Source organism: Cherax quadricarinatus, chromosome 17, assembly GCF_038502225.1.
Source record: "Cherax quadricarinatus isolate ZL_2023a chromosome 17, ASM3850222v1, whole genome shotgun sequence".
NCBI lineage: Eukaryota > Metazoa > Arthropoda > Malacostraca > Decapoda > Parastacidae > Cherax > Cherax quadricarinatus.
The window spans coordinates 49754893-49779300 of NC_091308.1; the positions used below are offsets into that span (position 1 = coordinate 49754893).

Consider the following 24408-nt stretch of genomic DNA (forward strand, 5'->3'; position numbering starts at 1 on the left):
TACAAAATATTTAACATTTTTTTTTAATAAGAATAAGAACAGGAAATAAAAGAAATCTCTAGTACTGTCTCTCCTTCTCCCCTCCTCTCTCACTCTCTCACACACTAGTACTGTCTCTCCTTCTCCCCTCCTCTCTCTCTCTCTCACACACTAGTACTGTCTCTCCTTCTCCCCTCCTCTCTCTCTCTCACACACTAGTACTGTCTCTCCTTCTCCCCTCCTCTCTCTCTCTCACACACTAGTACTGTCTCTCCTTCTCCCCTCCTCTCACTCTCTCACACACTAGTACTGTCTCTCCTTCTCCCCTCCTCTCTCTCTCTCACACACTAGTACTGTCTCTCCTTCTCCCCTCCTCTCTCACTCTCACACACACTAGTACTGTCTCTCCTTCTCCCCTCCTCTCACTCTCTCACACACTAGTACTGTCTCTCCTTCTCCCCTCCTCTCTCACTCTCACACACACTAGTACTGTCTCTCCTTCTCCCCTCCTCTCACTCTCTCACACACTAGTACTGTCTCTCCTTCTCCCCTCCTCTCTCACTCTCACACACACTAGTACTGTCTCTCCTTCTCCCCTCCTCTCACTCTCTCACACACTAGTACTGTCTCTCCTTCTCCCCTCCTCTCTCTCTCTCACACACAGCTGGAGACTAGACTCAGAAGAGTAATAACAAAACTGCAAGGAAAATAATAGGCCGGAAAACTAGAACCTTCAAAATAAGGGATTCCAAGTCCATGATGATAATCTTTAAGTCACTTGCTCTCTCTAGGCTGGAGTACTAATATACTGCTCAAAACACCTCTAATGAAGGTAGGTGAAACTGTAGACCAGGAGAATGAGTAGAGAATCTTAACTGACTACATAGATTCAGTCAAGTACCTAAATTACTGGGAACATTTGCAGTCCCTTGACCTATAACTATGTAGGCAAGAAACAGATGTTTTAATTTGCACCTGGAAAATTCTAAAATGCCTAGTCTCAAATCTTCACATACAAATCTTTCTCCATGAAAGTAAGAGGCATGACAGGCATTGCTAAATACCCCATGAAAAACAGGGGTGCAATGAGTACAATAAGGAATAACTCAATAAGTGTGACGAGACTAACATTTCTCAATGTCCTTCCTTCATAATTAACCCTTCGACTGTTTCGGTCATATATATACGTCTTACGAGCCACCATGTTTGACGTATATATACTCATAAATTCTAGCGGCTTCAAATCAAGAAGGAGAAAGCTGGTAGGCCCACATGTGAGAGAATGGGTCTGTGTGGTCAGTGTACACCATACAAAAAAAATCCTGGAGCACGCAGTGCATAATGAGAGAAAAAAAATCCGACCTTTTTTTTTTAATTAAAATGCCGCCTTTGTGGTCTATTTTTGTATAGTATTTATGGTTGTATTCTCGTTTTCTTGGTCTCATTTGATAGAATGGAAAATGTATTATAGAAATAGAGGTGATTTTGATTGGTTTTACTGTGAAAAGACTACAGGTAGATGTGCTTTCTGAATCAAGGGAAGACTTCTTGAGAAGTAGACAAACCAAAGACCACTTCAATGACTGAAAACAATATCCACTTTGAAAATAAAAATAAATCAACAAAGTTATAAGAATTGAAGAATGAAACATTTGTGCAACATTTGAGAATGTTTACTGAGGAAACATTTCACCCGTCAGTGGCTTCTTCAGTCCAGTATAGAGAATAACTGTTGAAAATGAGGAGTTTGAGGTAATCAGTGTGAACACATTGAGCTCAGGTTAAGGGATTTATTACCTCAAGCTCCTCCAATACCTGGAAAACTAACTGTAACCCAAATATACAAGAAGGGAAATAGACAGGAAGCTATAAACTAAAGTAAAAGAAAATAAATAGAGTTCCTACAAAGAAATGGATAAATCTGAGGTGGGTATAATGCATTCATATGTGACAAATTTTGTCTCTCAGATCTTCAAGAGTAATGGAAATAAAGCTGATACAAGATAGATACAGTGCATCTTCCCAGACACTGGGAAACTATCTGACAGTCAGTGCCAGATTTACTTATAGGCTTGGCAGGCTGAAGCCTAGGCCCTCAAAATCTAGGCGGCCTCTGGCCAAGGTGTATAACAGTTTTGACACTGTCATAGGCCTTTCTTACACATGCTGTCATAATACACTGTAGTCTCTAAACAACTCTTCAGTAATGTTCCTTGCACTCCATTTCAGAATAATACAGTCTTAAGCCAATAATTTGACTCTAGCATTGATTGCTATATTAGTTTTTGTCTTTCCAGGAAAGCAGTGAGATAGATACAGTTAACTGAGGTGCTCAGTCATTTGTGCTCTGATGTTAATGAGAAGGCTGATGCCAGGCTTCAAGCTAATAATCTATTGCAGAAAATGAAAGAACTGGAATTTGTGTTTGTGCTGCATTTTTGAACCCGTGTGCTGGGTCATTTTTGCAAGGTCAGCAAAACCATTCAGGAATCATAACTCTTATTGAAAGTTTGTGCATGTTTGTACAGTTTGCTTCAGGATTTTTTAAGCAAAATTAGAAAAGAATTTTATAAGCTTGAGCAACAAGCAGCAGCCACCTTGCTAAATGTTAAGTATAGAACTGTCACAAGGAGACAAATTGTAAGGAAAAGACAAGGAAATGATGGAAGTGCACCTGGTCTTGATGCCTTAAATGAACTCTCTTCAAGAAACAAGTTTAGGATAAAAATCCTTTATTTCTGTACTAGATGCACTTTAAGCCAGTTTAAGAAGAGCTACTGTGTACAGTGATGTTGCACAAATATTTTCCTTTCTTGCTGATCTGACAGCATCTAAGCAAGAAATTCATCAAGGTGTTGAACTGTTGATGGCAGCATAATACCCAGATTATGTTGACCTGAAACTTACTGATGAACTTTTGCACTTTTACTTGTACATAAGACAAAGCTATATGCTCACAGAAGAGCAGTCACTGTCTCACACACACCTTTATCAAATTACATACAAGGAAAAATTCAGATGGTCTTCCCTAATATGGAAGCAACCTTGCAGGTATGTCTTAGCTTAGTGGTCTCTAGCTGTTCGGGAGAGACAGGTTCTTTTCAAGCCTCAAAAAATAAAAAAAATAAAATAAAAATGAATTAAGGGTGACAGTGTCTCAACAGAGGTTGTCTGCGCTGAACATTCTGTGCACTGAAAGTGACAAACTTAGACAAACAAATTTTGATCAACTTTTGGATAATTTTCCTACGAGGAAGGACAGAAAAAAAAGCATTTTTAGTCTTAGTGTATTTGAAGATTGTAGTTTCTGTATTTATTTAATATGCATTTTAAAAGTATATACAGTGGTCCCTCGATAATTTTAGGGCTCGAGAGTCATAGATTTCGGAAATCATAGCGATATTTCCATATAAACATGGGCTCGCTAATCGTAGATTGACTCGCGAATAGTAGTTCGCCCAGGACATGTACCCACGCTGTGAGCCGGGGCGGCCTCCCTTCCCAGCCAGTGTGGCATTGTTTACCAGTGAGCGACGGTCCCCTCACTTGCTCCTACGAAATATTTCATAATATTTCATTCATTTTAGTGCTTGCAAGTACTAAATAAGCTACCATGGCTCCAAAGAAAGCTCCTAGTGCCAAGCCTTTGGTAAAGAAGGTGAGAAATACGATTGAATTTAAGAAAAACATCATTGAACAATATGAAAGTGGCTTAAGTGCGACCGAACTGGCCAGGATGTATAACAAACCCCATACAACCATACGTTCCATCGTGGCCAAGAAAAAGGAAAACAAGGACGCTGTTGTTGCAAAGGGTGTAAATATGCTGACAAAAATGAAATCACCAGTACTCAAAGGGGGTTGAGAAGTTATTATTGGTGTGGATAAACGAGAAACAATTAGCAGGAGATAGTATTATGACGCTGATTATTTGTGAAATGGCTAGGGAGTTGCACGACAATCTGGTAAAGAAACTGCCTGCAACTAGTGGTGATGTGAGTGAATTTAAGGCCAGCAAAGGTTGGTTTGAGAGATTTAAGAACTGTAGTGGCATACACAGTGTGGTAAGGCATGGTGAGGCTGCCAGTTCGGACCACAAACCGGCTGAAAAATATGTGCATGAATTCAAGGAGTACATAGAGGCTGAAGGACTGAAACCTGAAAAAGTGTTCAATTGTGACGAAACAGGCCTCTTATGGAAGAAAATGCCAAAGAGGACCTACATTACACAGGAGGAAAAGGTACTGCCAGGACACAAGCCTATGAAAGACAGGCTGATGCTCATGTTCTGTGCTAATGCTAGTGGGGATTTCAAAGTGAAGCCATTACTAGTGTACCATTCTGAAAATCCCAGAGTGTTCAGGAAAAACAATGTTATGAAGAGTAAATTGTGTGTGTTTTGGAAATCTAATAGTAAGGCATGGGTCACGAGGGAAATTTTCATCAAGTGGTTCAATGAAGTGTTTGGCCCTAGTGTGAAGAATTACCTCCTGGAAAAGAAATTGGATCTCGAGTGCCTCCTAGTAATGGACAATGCACCTGCTCATCCTCCAAACTTGGATGACCTAATTTTCGAGGAGTTTGGGTTCATCACAGTAAAGTTCTTGCCCCCGAATACCACTCCTCTCCTCCAGCCCATGGACCAGCAGATCATTGCAAACTTTAAAAAACTCTACACCAAAGCAATGTTTCACAGGTGCTTGACTGTGACCACAGACACTCACTTGACCCTAAGAGATTTTTGGAGAGAACACTTCAGCATCCTCCACTGCATAACCCTTATAGGTACGGCTTGGGAGGCAGTGACTACCAGGGCTTTGAACTCTGCTTGGAGAAAATTGTGGCCAGATTGTTTCGACAGGAGGGATTTTGAAGGGTTTGGGGCTGACCCTGATGAGCCTATGTCTGTTGTTAAATTTATTGTGGCACTAGGGAGTTCCATGGGGTTGGATGTGAGTTTGGAGGATGTGGAAGAGTTGGTGGAAGACCACAATGAAGAGCTCACCACTGAGGAGCTGCAAGAGCTTCAGCAGGAAGAGCAACAGATCACAGCTCAGAATCTTGCTGCAGAGGAGGAGGAAGCGAGATGGAAGAAGGTGGCTTCTTCAGAAATTAAGGAGATTTTTGAAATGTGGGTTAAGATGGAAAGATTTATGGAGAAACATCACCCTGAGAAGGATGTTGCAAGCCATATTGGCAACATGTACAGTGACAAAGTCTTGGCCCATTTTAGGGAAGTTTTAAAAGAGACGCCAGAAACAGAGCTCTCTGGACAATTACTTTGCGAGACAGGACTCCAGTGGCTCTCAAGGTGGTCCTAGTGGCATTAAGAAACAAAGAGAAGAGAAGTAACCCCAGAAAAGCACTTGGTACCTGAGGTGTTGATGGAAGAGGATTCCCCTTCCAAACAGTAATGCAATCTGTCTCCTCCTCCAGTCTTCCATACACTAAGAAGAATCACCAATAAAGGTAAGCGTTATGCTGTTAATGTTTCATTCATCATGTTCCATTGTATTGTTTATGTACTACATCAATATTTAATGTAAAAAATTTTTTTTGTTTTAACACTTCTGGGTGTCAGGAACGGATTAATTGTATTTACATTATTTCTTATGGGGAAAATTTATTGGAAAATCGTAGATTTCGATAATAGTAGCACCTCCAGGAACGGATTAAATACGATAAACGAGGGACCACTGTATGTATGTATTTTAAACAATATAACAGTAAAATTACAATTTCATTTTCCTAAAAATTCCTGCTTATTCCACAAAATGTTTACAAAGTTCTGTTACTGCAAGTGTTAATTTTAACATTTATATTTTTTTTCAATAACTGCAGTATTTAACAATAACATGTCTTCTAGAGGAGGAATTATGAACTGCAGAATTTTAAACACCCATCATCATCCTCAGCATCACTGAATTTTGTTTAAAACACTCTTCCATCTTCCTCTAGTGGTAAGTTTATTCAGGTATACACAAATATCATACATAGCAGCATATGTGTAAAGAACCTGGGATAACCCAAAAAATTCAGACAAAGTGACTTATTTCCATGAGGCTGGGGGACTGGGAGGGGCCTCAGGTGGAACAGCCTAGGGCCTCTTCATCTAAAGCCAGGGCAAATGACATGGTGGATTATAAGAACCTTCAAAGCAATAGAAATAATGCCAGTGATTGTGCTTGTTAAATCAGCTGTAGTCTCACATCTTGAAAATAGTTGTGTGCTCATAGAACCTTTAAAGGCAGGAAAGATAGCAGAGCTGGAAAATGTTCCGAGGCCATTTAATATCCGCAAAGAAACAATAAAATATTTAATTAATAGGAGCACCTAAAAGTGCCAGCAATGTTCCATGATATGGAGAAGACACAAAACAGACAACCCTGAGTCATGAGATCCTAGCTCACATGTTCAATATTTTGTGATATGAATTAGTTTTTTCATTTCCAACAGAAATACACAATTTCTATTACAGTGCACCAGAGTAGAATTCATTTCCATTGGTGGTGGGTATTTCCACTATGAAACACCACAGGAGGTAAGTAAGGGACCTCACCCCCCCCCCTACTATGTATTATGCAGCTCCATTGTTTTAGCACTGAGGGGGAGAGGGAGTTAATATAAACAAAGAGACTAAACAAACAAGGGTCAGTGTATCTGGATGCACTATTTTCACTCATTGCAAAGTTTTCCTTCTATGTTTTATCAGCCTACCTTGTCTATGGATATTTATCATTGCATCTTAAGTGCAGGTGATACTGATACACCTTACCTTTATACCTCTGATATACATTCAAAAGGTTCCAAGAGTTTTTCTCTCAGACCTCAGCCATGGGCCAGGCTTGTCTGGTGCTTGCCTGGCCAACCAGGCTGTTGCTGTTGGTGGCCTGCTGCCCCACATAGCCATCACAGCCTGGTTGATCTGACACCTGGTGAAGATACTTGTCCAGTTTCCTTTTGAAGACTTCTACACTTGTCTCAGCAGTGTTTCTGATATCTTCTGGTAAGATGTTGATTAATCTGGGACCATGAATGTTGATACAATGTTCCCTTATTTTGTCCACTGCATCCCTGCTTTTCACTGGGTTTATCCTGCACTTCCTTCCATATCTCTCACTCCAGTACGTTGTTATGGCAGTGTGTGGATCTGGGACAAGGCCCTCAAGTATTTACCAGGTACAGTGGACCCCCGCTTAACGATCACCTCCAAATGCGACCAATTATGTAAGTGTATTTATGTAAGTGCGTTTGTACGTGTATGTTTGGGGGTCTGAAATGGACTAATCTACTTCACAATATTCCTTATGGGAAAAAATTCGGTCAGTACTGGCACCTGAACATACTTCTGGAATGAAAAAAGTTCGTTAACCGGGGGTCCACTGTATAGGTGGGACCCACTTTACAGAACTTTGCTTTACAGCATATCACAACTGCAGCAGATTTCAATTACAGTGGACCCTCCCCTTTTCGTCAATCTTCGTTATCGCTGATTTCCAGCTTCGCAGACTTTTTTTTCCAAAATACTGGTTCCATTTTCGTCAATTTCCTCCGTTTTCATCGATGGTACAGAACTTGTCCAGTGCCCAGCGTGTACACAAAGCCGCCTTCCACACTCATTCTCAGGCAGTGTCGTGTTCTTGGTGAGTGAACATATCTTGCCAGGTCATACGAAACATTTCGTAATAATCCATTATTTTTGGCACTTGTTTATTGTGTGTGACTGCTGAATAAGCCACCATGGACCCAAAGAAAGCTCCTAGTGTCAGTCCTTTGGTAAAGGTGAGGGACACGACAGAATTAACCCTTAAATGGTCCAAATGTATATATATATATATGTTTTTTCAACATCTGAAAGTATGTAAAAAAAAAAGTAGATCTTCTTTTTTGTTTTACATTTGAAAACCTGTAAAAAAAACTTATCTACATTATTTTTTTGTTATATTTGAAAATATGTAAAAAAAAGTAGATCTACTTTTGTAGCACTACGAATTTGAACGTCGATCTGTTTGGACCGTTTAAGGATTAAAGAAAGAAATTATAGCAAAGTACCAAAGTGGAGGAGGAGAGAGGGGAGAATGTGCCTTCTTCAGTGATTCTACGATATGTATACTAAAGCAGCACAAGTCGATAAAGGCTTTAGTGCCAGCCAGCAATAAAGTGTAGCATTAGCAGTGTAGAAAGTAAGTTAAGAGATTAATTGATAGAAAAAGGACAGCACGAACCTAACTCCTCCAATATTGTTGGAGTTGTATAGGGCTACTGAGAACACCGCTGCTCTGCTGCTGCCTTCACCACCACTATATAAGGCTTATGCTCTCAGTGGCCCTTATACACCCAAACACAACAACACAATGCCTTTCGTGACATAAATAATGACATTTTATTCATTCTAGAAGTATATGTCATGTTTCTATGTTATTAATATTGTTTATTATGTCATATTAGATGAATTGTGATAGACAGATAAGCCATGGAGCAGCTAAGGGTGTGCAGGCTTGTTTTGAATATGTGAGTGCTGTAATTATATATTCTGTACATATCTATTTAGAATACAACCTCAGGAGGCTTCAAGCAAAAACCAAGGCTGCAACTGACACCATCAATGACCTGCTATTTGCTGATGACTGCACCCTCAACGCTGCTTCAGAAGCCGCCATGCAGCACAGTGCTGACAAGTTCTCTGACGCCTGCAACAACTTCGGGCTGACAATCAGTACAACGAAGACTGAAGGGATGCACCAGCCTGCTCCGGGAAAGACGTATGTTGAGCCAAACATCACCATCAACGGGCAGTGACTGAACGCCGTAGACAAATTCACCTACCTCGGCAGTGCCCTTTCCAGAAACGTTGCCATCGATGATGAGGTGAACGCCAGACTTGCCAAAGCCAGTGCCACCTTCGGCAGGCTCCACAAGAATGTATGGAACCGAAGAGGCATCACCACAAGCACCAAGATCCAGGTGTACAGAGCCATAATCCTCACCACACTCCTCTATGGCTGCGAAATCTGGACTGTCTACAAACGTCACGCCAGAAAGTTGAACCAGTTTCACACCACACGGCTCAGAAAAATTCTCGGCATCAAATGGCAAGCTAAAATCCCAGACACAGAAGTGCTGACTACAGCTGGCCTGCCTAGCATCTACACCATCCTAATGCAGACACAGCTTCGCTGGGCAGGTCATGTTGCTCGCATGCCAGACCACTGGCTGCCAAAGAAACTCTTGTTTGGCGAACTGCAGCATGGAAAGCGCTCTCAAGGAGGCCAAAAGAAGCACTACAAGGACACCCTTAAGACTGCTCTGAAAGCTTTCAACATCAACCACACCATGTGGGAGCTGATAGCTCAGGACAGGAATGACTGGCGAGCAGTTGTCCAGAAAGGGGCAACATCCTGCGAGGCAAGCAGAATCTCACTAGCTGAGCAGTGCAGGCAGGCGAGGAAGACCAGAGCCATCAGACCCCTCGATGCCGCCACCCTTCCCTGTCCACACTGCCAGAGAACGTTTCGTGCGCGCATTGGCCTGACAAGTCATCTGCGTACCCACCAACTTCGACCCCAGGATGACTAGATGGTCCTCGTCGAATCGACGGACAAACAACAATATATTTTTTTATAGAAGTAGTTTAAATAACCTGTGAAGAGGGCTGGTGAAAGGATTTCAGAGACTGAGGATGACCAATCATGAACGTAAGTATTACCCTAGACATATAAGGCCTTTATGTAAAAGAATTATGTGGATTAAAGTAAAGGTTGGATGCGAGAAGTGGGTCATAATAAGCGTGTATGCACCTGGAGAAGAGAGGAATGCAGAGGAGAGAGAGAGATTTTGGGAGATGTTAAGTGAATGTATAGGAGCCTTTGAACCAAGTGAGAGAGTAATTGTGGTAGGGGACCTGAATGCTAAAGTAGGAGAAACTTTTAGAGAGGGTGTGGTAGGTAAGTTTGGGGTGCCAGGTGTAAATGATAATGGGAGCCCTTTGATTGAACTTTGTATAGAAAGGGGTTTAGTTATAGGTAATACATATTTTAAGAAAAAGAGGATAAATAAGTATACAAGATATGATGTAGGGCGAAATGACAGTAGTTTGTTGGATTATGTATTGGTAGATAAAAGACTGTTGAGTAGACTTCAGGATGTACATGTTTATAGAGGGGCCACAGATATATCAGATCACTTTCTAGTTGTAGCTACACAGAGTAAAAGGTAGATGGGATACAAGGAGAATAGAAGCATCAGGGAAGAGAGAGGTGAAGGTTTATAAACTAAAAGAGGAGGCAGTTAGGGTAAGATATAAACAGCTATTGGAGGATAGATGGGCTAATGAGAGCATAGGCAATGGGGTCAAGAGGTATGGGGTAGGTTTAAAAATGTAGTGTTAGAGTGTTCAGCAGAAGTTTGTGGTTACAGGAAAGTGGGTGCAGGAGGGAAGAGGAGCGATTGGTGGAATGATGATGTAAAGAGAGTAGAAAGGGAGAAAAAGTTAGCATATGAGAAGTTTTTACAAAGTAGAAGTGATGCAAGGAGGGAAGAGTATATGGAGAAAAAGAGAGAGGTTAAGAGAGTGGTGAAGCAATGTAAAAAGAGAGCAAATGAGAGAGTGGGTGAGGTGTTATCAACAAATTTTGTTGAAAATAAGAAAAAGTTTTGGAGTGAGATGAACAAGTTAAGAAAGCCTAGAGAACAAATGGATTTGTCAGTTAAAAATAGGAGAGGAGAGTTATTAAATGGAGAGTTAGAGGTATTGGGAAGATGGAGGGAATATTTTGAGGAATTGTTAAATGTTGATGAAGATAGGGAAGCTGTGATTTTGTGTATAGGGCAAGGAGGAACAACATCTTGTAGGAGTGAGGAAGAGCCAGTTGTGAGTGTGGGGGAAGTTCGTGAGGCAGTAGGTAAAATGAAAGGGGGTAAGGCAGCCGGGATTGATGGGATAAAGATAGAAATGTTAAAAGCAGGTGGGGATATAGTTTTGGAGTGGTTGGTGCAATTATTTAATAAATGTATGGAAGAGGGTAAGGTACCTAGGGATTGGCAGAGAGCATGCATAGTTCCTTTGTATAAAGGCAAAGGGGACAAAAGAGAGTGCAAAAATTATAGGGGGATAAGTCTGTTGAGTATACCTGGTAAAGTGTATGGTAGAGTTATAATTGAAAGAATTAAGAGTAAGACGGAGAATAGGATAGCAGATGAACAAGGAGGCTTTAGGAAAGGTGGGGGTGTGTGGACCAGGTGTTTACAGTGAAACATATAAGTGAACAGTATTTAGATAAGGCTAAAGAGGTCTTTGTGGCATTTATGGATTTGGAAAAGGCGTATGACAGGGTGGATAGGGGGGCAATGTGGCAGATGTTGCAAGTGTATGGTGTAGGAGGTAGGTTACTGAAAGCAGTGAAGAGTTTTTACGAGGATAGTGAGGCTCAAGTTAGAGTATGTAGGAAAGAGGGAAATTTTTTCCCAGTAAAAGTAGGCCTTAGACAAGGATGTGTGATGTCACCGTGGTTGTTTAATATATTTATAGATGGGGTTGTAAGAGAAGTAAATGCGAGGGTCTTGGCAAGAGGCGTGGAGTTAAAAGATAAAGAATCACACACAAAGTGGGAGTTATCACAGCTGCTCTTTGCTGATGACACTGTGCTCTTGGGAGATTCTGAAGAGAAGTTGCAGAGATTGGTGGATGAATTTGGTAGGGTGTGTAAAAGAAGAAAATTAAAGGTGAATACAGGAAAGAGTAAGGTTATGAGGATAACAAAAAGATTAGGTGATGAAAGATTGGATATCAGATTGGAGGGAGAGAGTATGGAGGAGGTGAACGTATTCAGATATTTGGGAGTGGACGTGTCAGCGGATGGGTCTATGAAAGATGAGGTGAATCATAGAATTGATGAGGGAAAAAGAGTGAGTGGTGCACTTAGTCTGTGGAGACAAAGAACTTTGTCCTTGGAGGCAAAGAGGGGAATGTATGAGAGTATAGTTTTACCAACGCTCTTATATGGGTGTGAAGCGTGGGTGATGAATGCTGCAGCGAGGAGAAGGCTGGAGGCAGTGGAGATGTCATGTCTGAGGGCAATGTGTGGTGTGAATATAATGCAGAGAATTCGTAGTTTGGAAGTTAGGAGGAGGTGCGGGATTACCAAAACTGTTGTCCAGAGGGCTGAGGAAGGGTTGTTGAGGTGGTTCGGACATATAGAGAGAATGGAGTGAAACAGAGTGACTTCAAGAGTGTATCAGTCTGTAGTGGAAGGAAGGCGGGGTAGGGGTCGGCCTAGGAAAGGTTGGAGGGAGGGGGTAAAGGAGGTTTTGTGTGCAAGGGGCTTGGACTTCCAGCAGGCATGCATGAGCGTGTTTGATAGGAGTGAATGGAGACAAATGGTTTTTAATACTTGACGTGCTGTTGGAGTGTGAGCAAAGTAACATTTATGAAGGGATTCAGGGAAACCGGCAGGCCGGACTTGAGTCCTGGAGATGGGAAGTACAGTGCCTGCACTCTGAAGGAGGGGTGTTAATGTTGCAGTTTAAAAACTGTAGTGTAAAGCACCCTTCTGGCAAGACAGTGATGGAGTGAATGATGGTGAAAGTTTTTCTTTTTCGGGCCGCCCTGCCTTGGTGGGAATCCGCCAGTGTGTTAATAAAATAAAATAAAATAAATGTAAAAGCTACCCCACACTAGAACATGTAGTGAGAACCTTACTATCAAAGTAATAGGGACAACAACATAATGCTAACACACACACACACACACACGGTTGCTGAAAGTTCAAGCCCTTCGCCAACAAAACCTCCTTTACCCCTTCTCTCCACCTTTTCACGGATGACCCCTACCCCGCCTCCTCCTCCCTACAGATTTACATGCTCTCCAAGTCATTCTACTTTGTTCCATTCTTTCTAAATGACGAAACCACCTCAACAATCCCTCTTCAGCCCCTTGACTAATACTTTTAGTAACTCCACATCTCCTAATTTCCACACTCTGAATTCTGTGCATAATATTTACACCACACATTGCCCTTAGACTGGACATCTCCACTGCCTCCAGCTGCCTTCTTGCTGCAGCATTTACAACCCAAGCTTCACACCCATATAAGAGTGTTGGTACCACTATACTTTTGTACATTCCCTTCTTTGCCTCCATGGATAATGTTTTTTTGTCTCCACAGATACCTCAACACACCATTCGCCTTTTTTCCTTCATCAATTCTATGGTTAACGTCATCTTTCATAAACCCATCTGCTGACAAATCAACTCCCAAATATGTGAAAATATTTACTTTTTTCATACTCCCTCTCTACAATGTGATATCCAATTTTTCTTCATCTAAATCGTTTGATACCCTCATCACCTTACTCTTATCTATGTTCACTTTCAACTTTCTACCTTTACACCATAAAATGTCATGTTTTCCACTGCCCACTGGAAAACCCTGCTTATATCTTTTTTGCAATTTTTTAGTGTCTTCTACCAAGGCAACTTTCATGTATATTTTAGTCACCTGTAAATGATGATACAAAACTGTGATGGGTGTTTTTGTGTGTTTGCTATGAGAATGAGAAACAGCAGAAGCGCCAAGATCATACCTTGGGAGTATTGAGTGTTCTACCTTACTAATGGTGGGTTTTGCTCTGTTTATTGCTACTCTGTGTTCTTTCTTTCAGAAAGTTAAAAATGCATTATGCATATGGCCCTTGTTTTGTGTCCAATGACCCCATGATCACATTTGTCAAATGCCTTTGAAAAATCTGTGTGTATCACATCTGCATGATGGTTTTCTTCCAACACCTCTGCAATTTTGTCTTGGTGGTTAAGCAGTTGTGACAAGCATGACCTCCTAGTCACATCAGAATTTTCTGATGACCTTTGGGTGTCACTTACACTATCATCCTCTACAACACTCACACTCCTTTTCTGTTTAAGTTACTACTTTGGATTCATTCCTAGGCTGCAGCAGTTTGATTTTGGTCTTCATGCCATTTTTTTTTTTCTCAGATTAGACTGTCCTGCTGAGAATGACATTTTTACTTCACTGGGTATTTCTTGCTAAGATGGTGACCCAGAGAAGGAAACACATTTATCATTCTTTATTTTCTGCAGCAACATTCACTTTCAGAACAACAGATACTAAAACAAGTGGATAGAGACAGTTGTGGTTCACAGTTGTAAAACACTCAAAACACATTGCAATATAAAACAGATCTTCATAAACATAAATAATACAAACCAATATTAACAGCTACTTGTTCTTAACCATAATATGTTATTTTAAATGGACTCACCTGCTGCTCTAATTCGTGGCATCGTTGTATTGTCTCATCTCTGGTTAGTGTGGCTGTTTCTAGCTGCTCAAGGATAGTTTTGATGTGCGGGTGGAAGGAGGCGGGTCCCAGGTCTGCTCTGATCTCACCTTCTCCCACCAGTATCCCAGGAGAACTTTCTCGCAGCATTAGTTCTTGGATGGCCTCCATTATGACTTTCTGTACCCTCTCCTCCATGTTCATGATGGCTTCAATATATTCTGAAGAGCAAAGGAAAATAATAATTACAGCAAATCCATGCTTAACGTTGTCGACAGGTTCTTGGAAACTGCGAATTAAAGTGAAATGACGTATAATGAAACCAATTTTACCATAGGCTAATTGATATAAACATCAGGGGTGCACCATGCACCTTTAGCACACATTGCAACAGGGTTATATTGAGGAATAAATGTTTACAAAGCTAAAATTCTAAGGTGCTCCTACCACCATGCAGTTCAAAAACAAATGAACAACAAATATGGTGGGTTCGTTGAGAACTTTCATGCCACATCGTTGGAAGTCATGCATTTGTATGATTATCACATTTATATGATTATTTTACTATAATTTGTATTCATTCATTTTCCAACCCACTTATTCCAGTTCAGAGTTGCGGGTAGCCGGAGCTTATCCCAACAGTTCAGGGCGCAAGGAAGGAACCAACCCTGGACAGGACGCCATTCCATCACAGGGTGTATTCACACCCACCCACACTCACTCCTACTGATACAATTTAGACATGCCAATTAACCTAATGTGAACATCTTTGAGCTGTAGGACGACACCAGAGTACCCAGAGAAAACCCACACAGACATGGGGAAGGGAGAACAAGCAAACTCCACACAGACAGTGGCCATGGCCAGGAATCGATTTTTTTCTCATCAACCACATAACAAAACAATGAACAAAACAGCGTTAAGCAAGGACTTACTATACTGTTATTCTACACTGGTATATGCTTTACATAAGTTATCTAATGATTCATACAATATCACATTTTACTAGACTAACTCTCACACAGCATATGTTGCAAAGAAAAAAGGTTCAATGTAATGATATGTAATACAGTTGTTTATTACATTAATAATGACAATGATAAATACAAAATAACCAGTAAAGTAGCTCTTATACAGTACAAGCTATTGAAAGGACAATACAGCCTCTCCTCACTTAGCGACGTACTTGTTTACTGACGACTCAGACTTATGATGAGCTCTCGGACAAGTGTGCATACGAAAATAATGTATATTAGAGCTGATTTCCTCTACTCTATTTATTACAATATACAGTACACTACTGTAAAAAGATTTAAAAATATACCAATATACCAGAAATGTTATAAATATTGAAAAGGTAACACTAAAACAATATCAAAGATGGTTGACACAAACCCACTACCATTATAGTATGCTCCTCACTTAGCGACAAATTCATTTACCAACGAGGTCTTAGGAACAGAACTCTGTCAATAAGTGAGGAGAGGCTGTAATATAGAACTATAAGAAGGGTTATTACAATGATCTACTACATGAGAACAATAATACAGCACTAGATGCAGTTATTACAATGACCTACCACACAAGGACAATAACATAGCACTATATGCAGACTTATTACAATGACCTACTACAGGATAATTTATTTTTTTATTTATTTATTAATCTGAACATGATACAGTGAAGTACAAAGGAATACAGTTATTACAGTGCAACATGCCAAAGCCCCTTGTATGCAGAGCATTATGGGCAGGCTTAAAATTAACTTAAGATTAACTAAGCAATGATATATTCAGTGGTACAAACATTATTGTAAACAGATAACAGTTTAGCACAAATGAGTATTACAAAGACAGGTCATATGGTCATTTACTGTGTTGCTGTGCATTCAGTAGAATGGAGTATTCTGTTGGGTAATGTAATTAAAAAATAAATGAGAAACATTTATGAGATACAATTATTCAGTATTTATTTACTTGTGGGTGAGTAGGTGATTTTTGAGAAGAGACTTGAATTTATAAACAGACTGTTTCTTTTATATTCACAGGTAATGAATTCCAGATTTTAGGGCCTATTATGTGCAATGAGTTTTTGCTTAGCATGAGATGGACACGAGGAACATCAAAGAGAGATCTGTGCCTTGAGTTATGGTCATGTGTTCTGTTGAGGTTGGTAAGGAGACGTTTGAGGGGAGGGTTTATGTCAGAGTTAAGTGTTCTATGAATGTAGTAGGTGCAGTAATAAGTATGGATGTTTTGTATGGTGAGTAGGTTTAGAGTTTTGAATATTGGTGGAGTGTGCTGCCTGTAGTGGGAATTTATCATCATTCTGACTGCAGCCTTTTGTTGGGTAATTAATGGTCTGAGATGGTTCATTGTTATTGAGCCCCATGCACAAATTCCATAGGTGAGATAGGGGTAAATAAGTGAGTGATATAGGGCCAGGAGGGCTGACTGTGGAACATAGTAACTTATCTTCGATAGTATGCCTACGGTCTTGGAATTTTTTTTGGAAATTTGTTGTATGTGTGTTTGAAATTTGAGTCTATTATCAAGGTGGATTCCTAAAAATTTCCCCAATGTGAATTTTGTGATAGGTGATCCGTTTATCATTATGTTAAGAGTGATGTCTGTAGCTCGGTTACCAAACTGTATGAAGTAGGTTTTGTCAATGTTTAGAGTAAGTTTGTTAGTCCTCATCCAGGTAGATATTTTCTGTAATTTGGTATTTACAGTATTGGTTAGCATGACTGGGCTCGGGTGAGAGAAGATGTATGTAGTGTCATCTGCAAATAGTGGGGGTTTGAGTAGTTGCGATGCATTTGGCAGGTCATTTATGTATATGAGAAAGAGAAGAGAGCCTAGGACACTTCCCTGTGGGACACCAACTGTAATTGGCTGTGCGGAAGAGTTTGACCCGTTTGTGTACACATACTGGCTTCTGTTGCTGAGGTAAGACTTTAGGTAGTTGAAGTAGTGCCCTCTTATACCATAGTGCGACAATTTTATATGGAGCAAGTTATGGTCAACTGTATCAAAAGCTTTACGTAAGTCAATGAAGATAGCCAGTGGGACTTCTTTTTTTTCTATTGCAGTGTATATGTGTTCTAGCATGTGTATAATAGCATCATTAGTATTTTTATTAGGCCTGAACCCAAATTGACAGGGGTTGAGCATGTTGTGGGAGATGAGGTAGGAATAGATTCGCTTATGAATTAATTTTTCGAAGATTTTAGAAAGAGGGTGTAAGTTGGATATTGGCCTATAGTTATTCAAGTCTGTTTGGTCTCCTCCTTTATGGATCAGGGTGACCCTTGCTATTTTGAGAACTGTAGGGAAGGTAGAGGATTCTCTGGATTTGTTAAAGAGTGTTGCAATGATTGGTGATAGTACTTGTGATGCTTTTTTGCATATAAAGGGTGGTAAGGTGTTTAAATCTTCTGCCTTGTTTTTTAGTGTGTTGAAGCATGGGTGATGAATGTTGCAGCGAGGAGAAGGCTGGAGGCAGTGGAAATGTCATGTCTGAGAGCAATGTGTGGTGTGAATATAATGCAGAGAATTCGTAGTTTGGAAGTTAGGAGGAGGTGCGGGATTACCAAAACTGTTGTCCAGAGGGCTGAGGAAGGGTTGTTGAGGTGGTTCGGACATGTGGAGAGAATGGAGCGAAACAGAATAACTTCAAGAGTGTATCAGTCTGTAGTGGAAGGAAGGCGGGGTAGGGGTCGGCCTAGGAAAGGTTGGAGGGAGGGGGTAAAGGAGGTTTTGTGTGTGAGGGGCTTGGACTTCCAGCAGGCATGCGTGAGCGTGTTTGATAGGAGTGAATGGAGACAAATGGTTTTTAATACTTGACGTGCTGTTGGAGTGTGAGCAAAGTAACATTTATGAAGGGGTTCAGGGAAACCGGCAGGCCGGACTTGAGTCCTGGAGATGGGAAGTACAGTGCCTGCACTCTGAAGGAGGGGTGTTAATGTTGCAGTTTAAAAACTGTAGTGTAAAGCACCTTTCTGGCAAGACAGTGATGGAGTGAATGATGGTGAAAGTTTTTCTTTTTCGGGCCACCCTGCCTTGGTGGGAATCGGCCGGTGTGATAATAAAAAATAATAAAATAATAAGGGAGACTTCAGTAGGGTTAGTCGGAGCTAGGAACAGTGTGTTCGGGTAGTTGCCAGTGAGGTAGTCATTGGGTGGGGTATCTGAGCTTGAGATTTTATTGGCAAGGTTTTTTCCTATAGTGGAGAAGAAATTATTGAGTCTGTTTGCTGTTTCAGTTGGTGGGAGTTTGGGTTCATCTGGTTTTGTTAATTCAATTTCGCTATTTCGTGATATCTTTTTTGTTCCTAGAATTTCTGATAGGGCTTTCCAGGTCTTTTTTATATCACCTCGTAAGTTGGATAATCTGTTCTCATAACAGTTTTTTAGCCCTTCTTATCAGGCTGGTTAGGAGTGATGAGTAACGTTTTGTTTGGTCTCTGGTTATGTGACCCATTCTGTACTGTTTTTCATATAGGTGTTTTGTATTTATGGATTTGAGGATGCTGGGTGTTAGCCAGGGACTGTTCAGTCTCTTAACAATATAGCACTACATGCAGGCTTATTACAATGCCCTACTATAGGAGGACATTAATATAGCACTGTATGCAGAGTTATTACAATGATCTATTAACTCGTAAATGGTCCAAACGTATATATACGTTCACTACTGTACTGCCCCAACTTTTTTGAGAAAAAAAAAAATGGTTGTTTTTTAATAGGAAAAAAGAGCATATGGTACCCAGGCATCCCCAATTATTTTAATATGGTGCACAGTGAGTGCTCACACCCATTCAATCATGTCTAGGTGACTCAGGCTTATTGTGGCAATGTTAAATGTATGACACATAAAACGTGTATAAACATTTGGGGCACTAGCGGTAAAAACGTATACAGTGGACCCCCGGTTTTTTATATTAATCCATTCCTGAGAGCTCATCGTATACCAAAATTATTGAAAAGCGAATCAATTTTCCCCATAATAAATAATGGAAATCAAATTAATCCGTGCAAGACACCCAAAAGTATGAAAAAAACAAAATTTACCACATGAAATATTAAGTTTAATGCACACAAACTGATGAAGACATGCACAGTTTGTAGTACTCTACTAACAATAGAATACGTGACACTTACCTTTAATGAAGATCTGGTGACGATTGATGGGATGGGAGGAGGGAAGTGTTGAACTTATTGTTTAGAAGGGGAATTCCCTTCCATTAGGACCTGAGGTAGCAAGTCCTTTTCCGGGGTTACTTCCCTTCTTCTTTTAATGCCACTCGGACCAGCTTGAGAATCACTGGAGTTCTGTTGCACAACATATCTGTCCATAGAGGCCTGTACCTCTCGTTCCTTTATGACATTCCTAAAGTGTTTCACATCGTCATTGTACAGGTTGCCAACACGGCTTGCAATAGCTGTGTTAGGGTGATTTTCATCAAAAAAGATTTGCACTTTAAGCCACTTTGCACACATTTCCTTAACCCTTAAACGGTCCAAACAGATCGACGTTCAAATTCGTAGTGCTACAAAAGTAGATCTACTTTTTTTTACATATTTTCAAATATAACAAAAAAAAATGTAGATAAAAGTTTTTTACATGTTTTCAAATGTAAAACAAAAAAGAAGATCCACATTTTTTTACATACTTTCGGATGTTGAAAAAACGTATATATACGTTTGGACCATTTAAGGGTTAATCTTTAAAGTAGGCAACTTCTTCAATTTCTCTATCCTCTCCTCCGAAGCAGTTTCCTCAGGTCTGGCCTCTTGCTGTTGAAGATGATCTAGCAGCTCATCAGTGGTTAGTTCTTCACTGTCCTCCTCCACCAGCTCTTCCACATCCTCCCCACTAACCTCCAACCCCAAGGACTCCCCCAATGCCACAAGGGATTCCTCATCTGGTATAGGATTCCCAGGGTTAGTCTCAAACCCTTCAAAATCCCTTTTGTCTACACATTCTGGCCACAGTTTTTTCCAAGCAGAGTTCAAGGTCCTCTTAGTCACTCCCTTCCAAGCTTTACCTATAAGGCTTATACAATTGAGGATATTAAAGTGATCCTTCCAAAACTCCTTTAGAGTCAATCGAGTGTCTGTGGTCACTTCAAAGCACTTTTGAAACATAGCTTTTGTGTACAGTTTCTTAAAGTTGGAAATAACCTGCTGGTCCATGGGCTGCAGGAGAGGAGTGGTATTAGGAGGCAAAAAATTGACCTTAATGAAGCTCATGTCCCCAGAAAGTCGCTCTGCCAAGTCTGAAGGATGACCAGGAGCATTGTCTAATACCAGGTGGCACTTAAGGTCCAATTTATTTTGCAGGAGGTAATTTTTCAGTGGAGGCAAATGCATGGTGTAACCAGTCATTGAAAATGTCCCTAGTGACCCATGCCTTACTGTTTTGCCCTCCAAAGCACACGCAAATTAGCCTTGAGGACATTGTTTTTCCTGAACACTCTGGGAGTTTCAGAGTGATACACCAATAAAGGCTTCACTTTGCAATCACCACTAGCATTAGCACACATCAACAGAGTAAGCCTGTCTTTCATATTATTATTATAATAAAAAAGAAGCGCTAAGCCACAAGGGCTATACAGCACTGCAGGGTAGGGAAGGAAGCGAGGGTATTGGGCGGCAGAAGGGGGGAGGGATGATCAGTAGGTTACAGAAAACAGCGGGGCAGGGGATAGTGCGGGGGTAGAGGGTAGCAAGAGATTGAGGTAGAAAGGGCTGAAAGTATCATCAGATTTTGTGAAGTAAGTCAGTTGTTGTCAAAAAGTCAATGAGAGAGTCCGGATGAAAGGTGGGTCCATCAGCGAGAAGGGAAGGTAAAGAGAGAACAGCGGAGCGAAGACGACGTCGGAGGTAAATTCTGCGTGCTCATTGATAAAGTGGGCAGTCTAACAGAATGTGGCTGACCGTTAATGGAACCTGACAATTCTCATAGAGAGGAGCAGGGCACCTCTCCATGAGATATCCATGAGTAAGACGAGTATGGCCAATGCGAAGACGGGAGAGAGTAGTCTCCCAACCTCGACACTAGTGACAAGAAGACGGCCAGTAACCTATACTCGGTTTAATAGATTGAAGTTTGTTACCGAGCAGAGTAGACCAACGTTGTTGCCAACGGGTGTGAAGGCGGGTAGCTATTGCAGCAAAATAGTCCGTAAATGGAACACCTCTATATGAAACTGGTAGGTCATGTACTGCTGACCGTGCAGCAGTGTCTGCCTGTTCATTGCCCTGTACGTCAACATGACCAGAGACCCAACAAAAAACAATATCTTTATGTTTGGTAGAGATGCAGCGTAGCCAAAGTTGGATACGGAGGACTAAGGGGTGAGGTGTATCAAACTTCTGTATAGCTTGTAAAGCATGAAGGGAGTGAGACAACCACAAATGATGACACAGGCATAGATGCAATATGGATAAGTGCTGCAAGAATGGCATACGATTCAGCAGTAAAAATACTAGCCGAAGACAGTAAATGCCCTCGTACGATGCTGTCCGGAAACACTGCTGTAAATCCTACGCCGTCACAAGACTTAGAGCCATCTGTGTACACTGCAATGGCATGAGAATGAGAGTGGAAGTGGTCAAGAAAAAGAGAGCGGGAAGCTACCGTAGACAGTTGGGCTTTCGCGCAAGGGAGTGAGAAAGAACAGACTCAAACAGCTGGAGCTTCCCAGGGGGGTAGGGAAAAGTGAGATGATATATGAACATAGAAAGGTGGTAATTGAAGAGAAGACAAGAGCGAATGTAGGCGAAGAGAGAAGGGACGGAGCAAACAGGGGCGGCGAACAAATAATGTCTACTAATATCAGTGACCATTCTATAAATGGAAGGATTGCGGAGATCATGAGAGCGTACATAGTAGCGAAGGCAATGGGCATCATGGCGATCGGATAAGGATGCAACGTTCGCTTCTGCATAGAGGCTCTCGACAGAGGACGAGCGAAAAGCACCAAGGCATAAACGTAATCCTTGGTGATGAATGGGGTTAAGGCTAGAGAGAGTAGCAGGAGAGGCTGCTGAATAGATCTGGTCACCATAATCAAGTTTCGATAAAATGAGGGTGGAATATAGGCGAAGGAGAGTTCGACGATCAGTTCCCCATGAAAGATGAGCAAGGGTTTTAAGAAGGTTCAGCCGGCTGTGACAAGTTGCCTTCAGAGAGGTAATGTGAGGTTTCCAGGATAACATTCAGGGATATGGGAGCCATAGAGGTACAAATGTTGATCAGAGATGACAGAGCGCCTAGTGAAAGTAATTTGGCGAGTTTTGGTACTGGAAAATTTAAACCCATGTGTGGTGGCTCAACTGGAAACACGGTCGACAGCATGCTGGAGAGAAACTGCAATGAGGTGACAGTCAGCGCCTGCACAGGCAATAGCGAAGTCATCAACATAGAGTGATGACCAAATATTGGATGGAAGACTAGAGGCCAAATCATTTATAGCAAGGAGAAAAAGTGTTGTGCTCAGAACACATCCCTTGGGGACACCTTCATCTTGGATAAAGTCCGGGGAGAGCACATTATTAACCCGAACACAGAAATGTCTCTCAGTTAAAAAGTTCTTAAGGAAGGATGGTAGATTGCCTCGGAGGCCTAAGGAGTGGGCTTGGGCCAAAATATTATACCTCCAAGTTGTGTCATATGCCTTCTCAAGGTCAAAAAATATAGCAATAACTGAGTGGTTATTCGCAAAGGCATTACGAACATACGTATCCAAGCGTAGTAAGGGGTCTATGGTAGAATGGCCCTTACGAAAGCCATATTGACAAGTGGAGAGACTGTTGTGTGTCTGTAAATACCACACTAAACGTCTATTTACCAGGCATTCCATCACTTTGCAAACTGCACTGGTAAGAGCAATGGGATGATAGTGGGAGGTTTCATGTCCTGTAGTGCCCGGTTTGCGGAAAGGGAGAACAATGGCAGATTTCCACAGCTGTGGAAGAACTCCTTGTGACCAAATAAGATTGAAAAGGCGTAATAGGACTGCAAGGGCTGACTGATGTAAATGTTGTAGCATACGAATATGAATGTCGTCGGGTCCAGCTGACGATGATCGGCAAGCCGAGTGTGTTGCCTCCAGTTCCTGAAGTGTAAAAGGCACATTATAATGTTCTTCTCTGAGAGAAGAAAAGTCCAAGGGTGCTAACTCTCTGGCAGACTTTGAGGAAAGAAACGAGGGGCATAGATGGAGCCCCTGAGAAATACAGATCAGATGATTGCCAATTTCATTGGCAACATCCAGTGGGTTTGCTATATCAACACCAGCAACCCGCAGAACGGGAGCCGGGTCAGGAGAATATTTACCACTCAGTTTTCGTACTTTTTTCCAGACTTCACTCATAGAGGAAGCAGAGGTGATGGTGGAGACAATCTCGCCAGCAAGTGCATTTAGCATCACAGATGACACAGCGAGCGATCGCACGCTTCTGCTTAAAATCAAGTAGTCTCTCCGTGGTTCTATTGTACCGGTACCTGCCCCACGCAGCGCGTTTCAAACGTACTGCACGAGCACAAGCAGGAGACCACCAAGGCATGCATTTCTGAGAATGCCTGCCCGAAGTTTGGGGTATAGAATGAGAAGCTGCAGTTAAAACGGAGGACGAGAAGAGGTGTAAAAGCTCATCAATGGAGGACAAAGAAGGAACCTCACTCAAAACAGTTAGTCGTGAGTAAAGGTTCAAATTTGCCTGATCAAATTGCCAGCGTGGGTCACTCTGTCTGACTTTTTTGGGTTATCCTAGGTTCCCTACACATATGCTGCTATGTATGATAATTCTATGTAACTGTATTTGTGTATACCTGAATAAACTTACTTACTTACTTAAGAGGTGGTGAATGTGAAGGGGAAGTAAGAATGATTGGGAAATGATCGCTGTCATGTAAATCCGGGAGAACAGACCAGGTGAAGTCTAATGCGGCGGAGGAAGAGCAGACTGAAAGATCCATGGAAGAGAGAGTATGAGTACGGGGATCAAAATGGGTGCGAGTACCTGTATTTAGAACATGGAGGGGGCGGGTAGCAAGAAAAGCCTCTAACTGAATGCCACAGGAATCACAGTGAGACCCCACCAGAGGAAATGATGGGCATTA

At 41.4% G+C, this 24408-nt stretch overlaps 1 protein-coding gene across 2 annotated transcripts in view; it reads right to left on the bottom strand.

Annotated features, from left to right (window-relative positions):
- Window positions 1-24408, bottom strand: part of LOC128686295 (protein Hook homolog 3) — a 753866-nt gene that overhangs the window by 187060 nt on the left and 542398 nt on the right. For both annotated transcript variants that reach the window (XM_070085977.1, XM_070085978.1), the window contains exon 5: window positions 14257-14495. In XM_070085977.1, the coding sequence (XP_069942078.1) occupies window positions 14257-14495 (239 nt within the window). The remainder of the gene's footprint in view (window positions 1-14256; window positions 14496-24408) is intronic.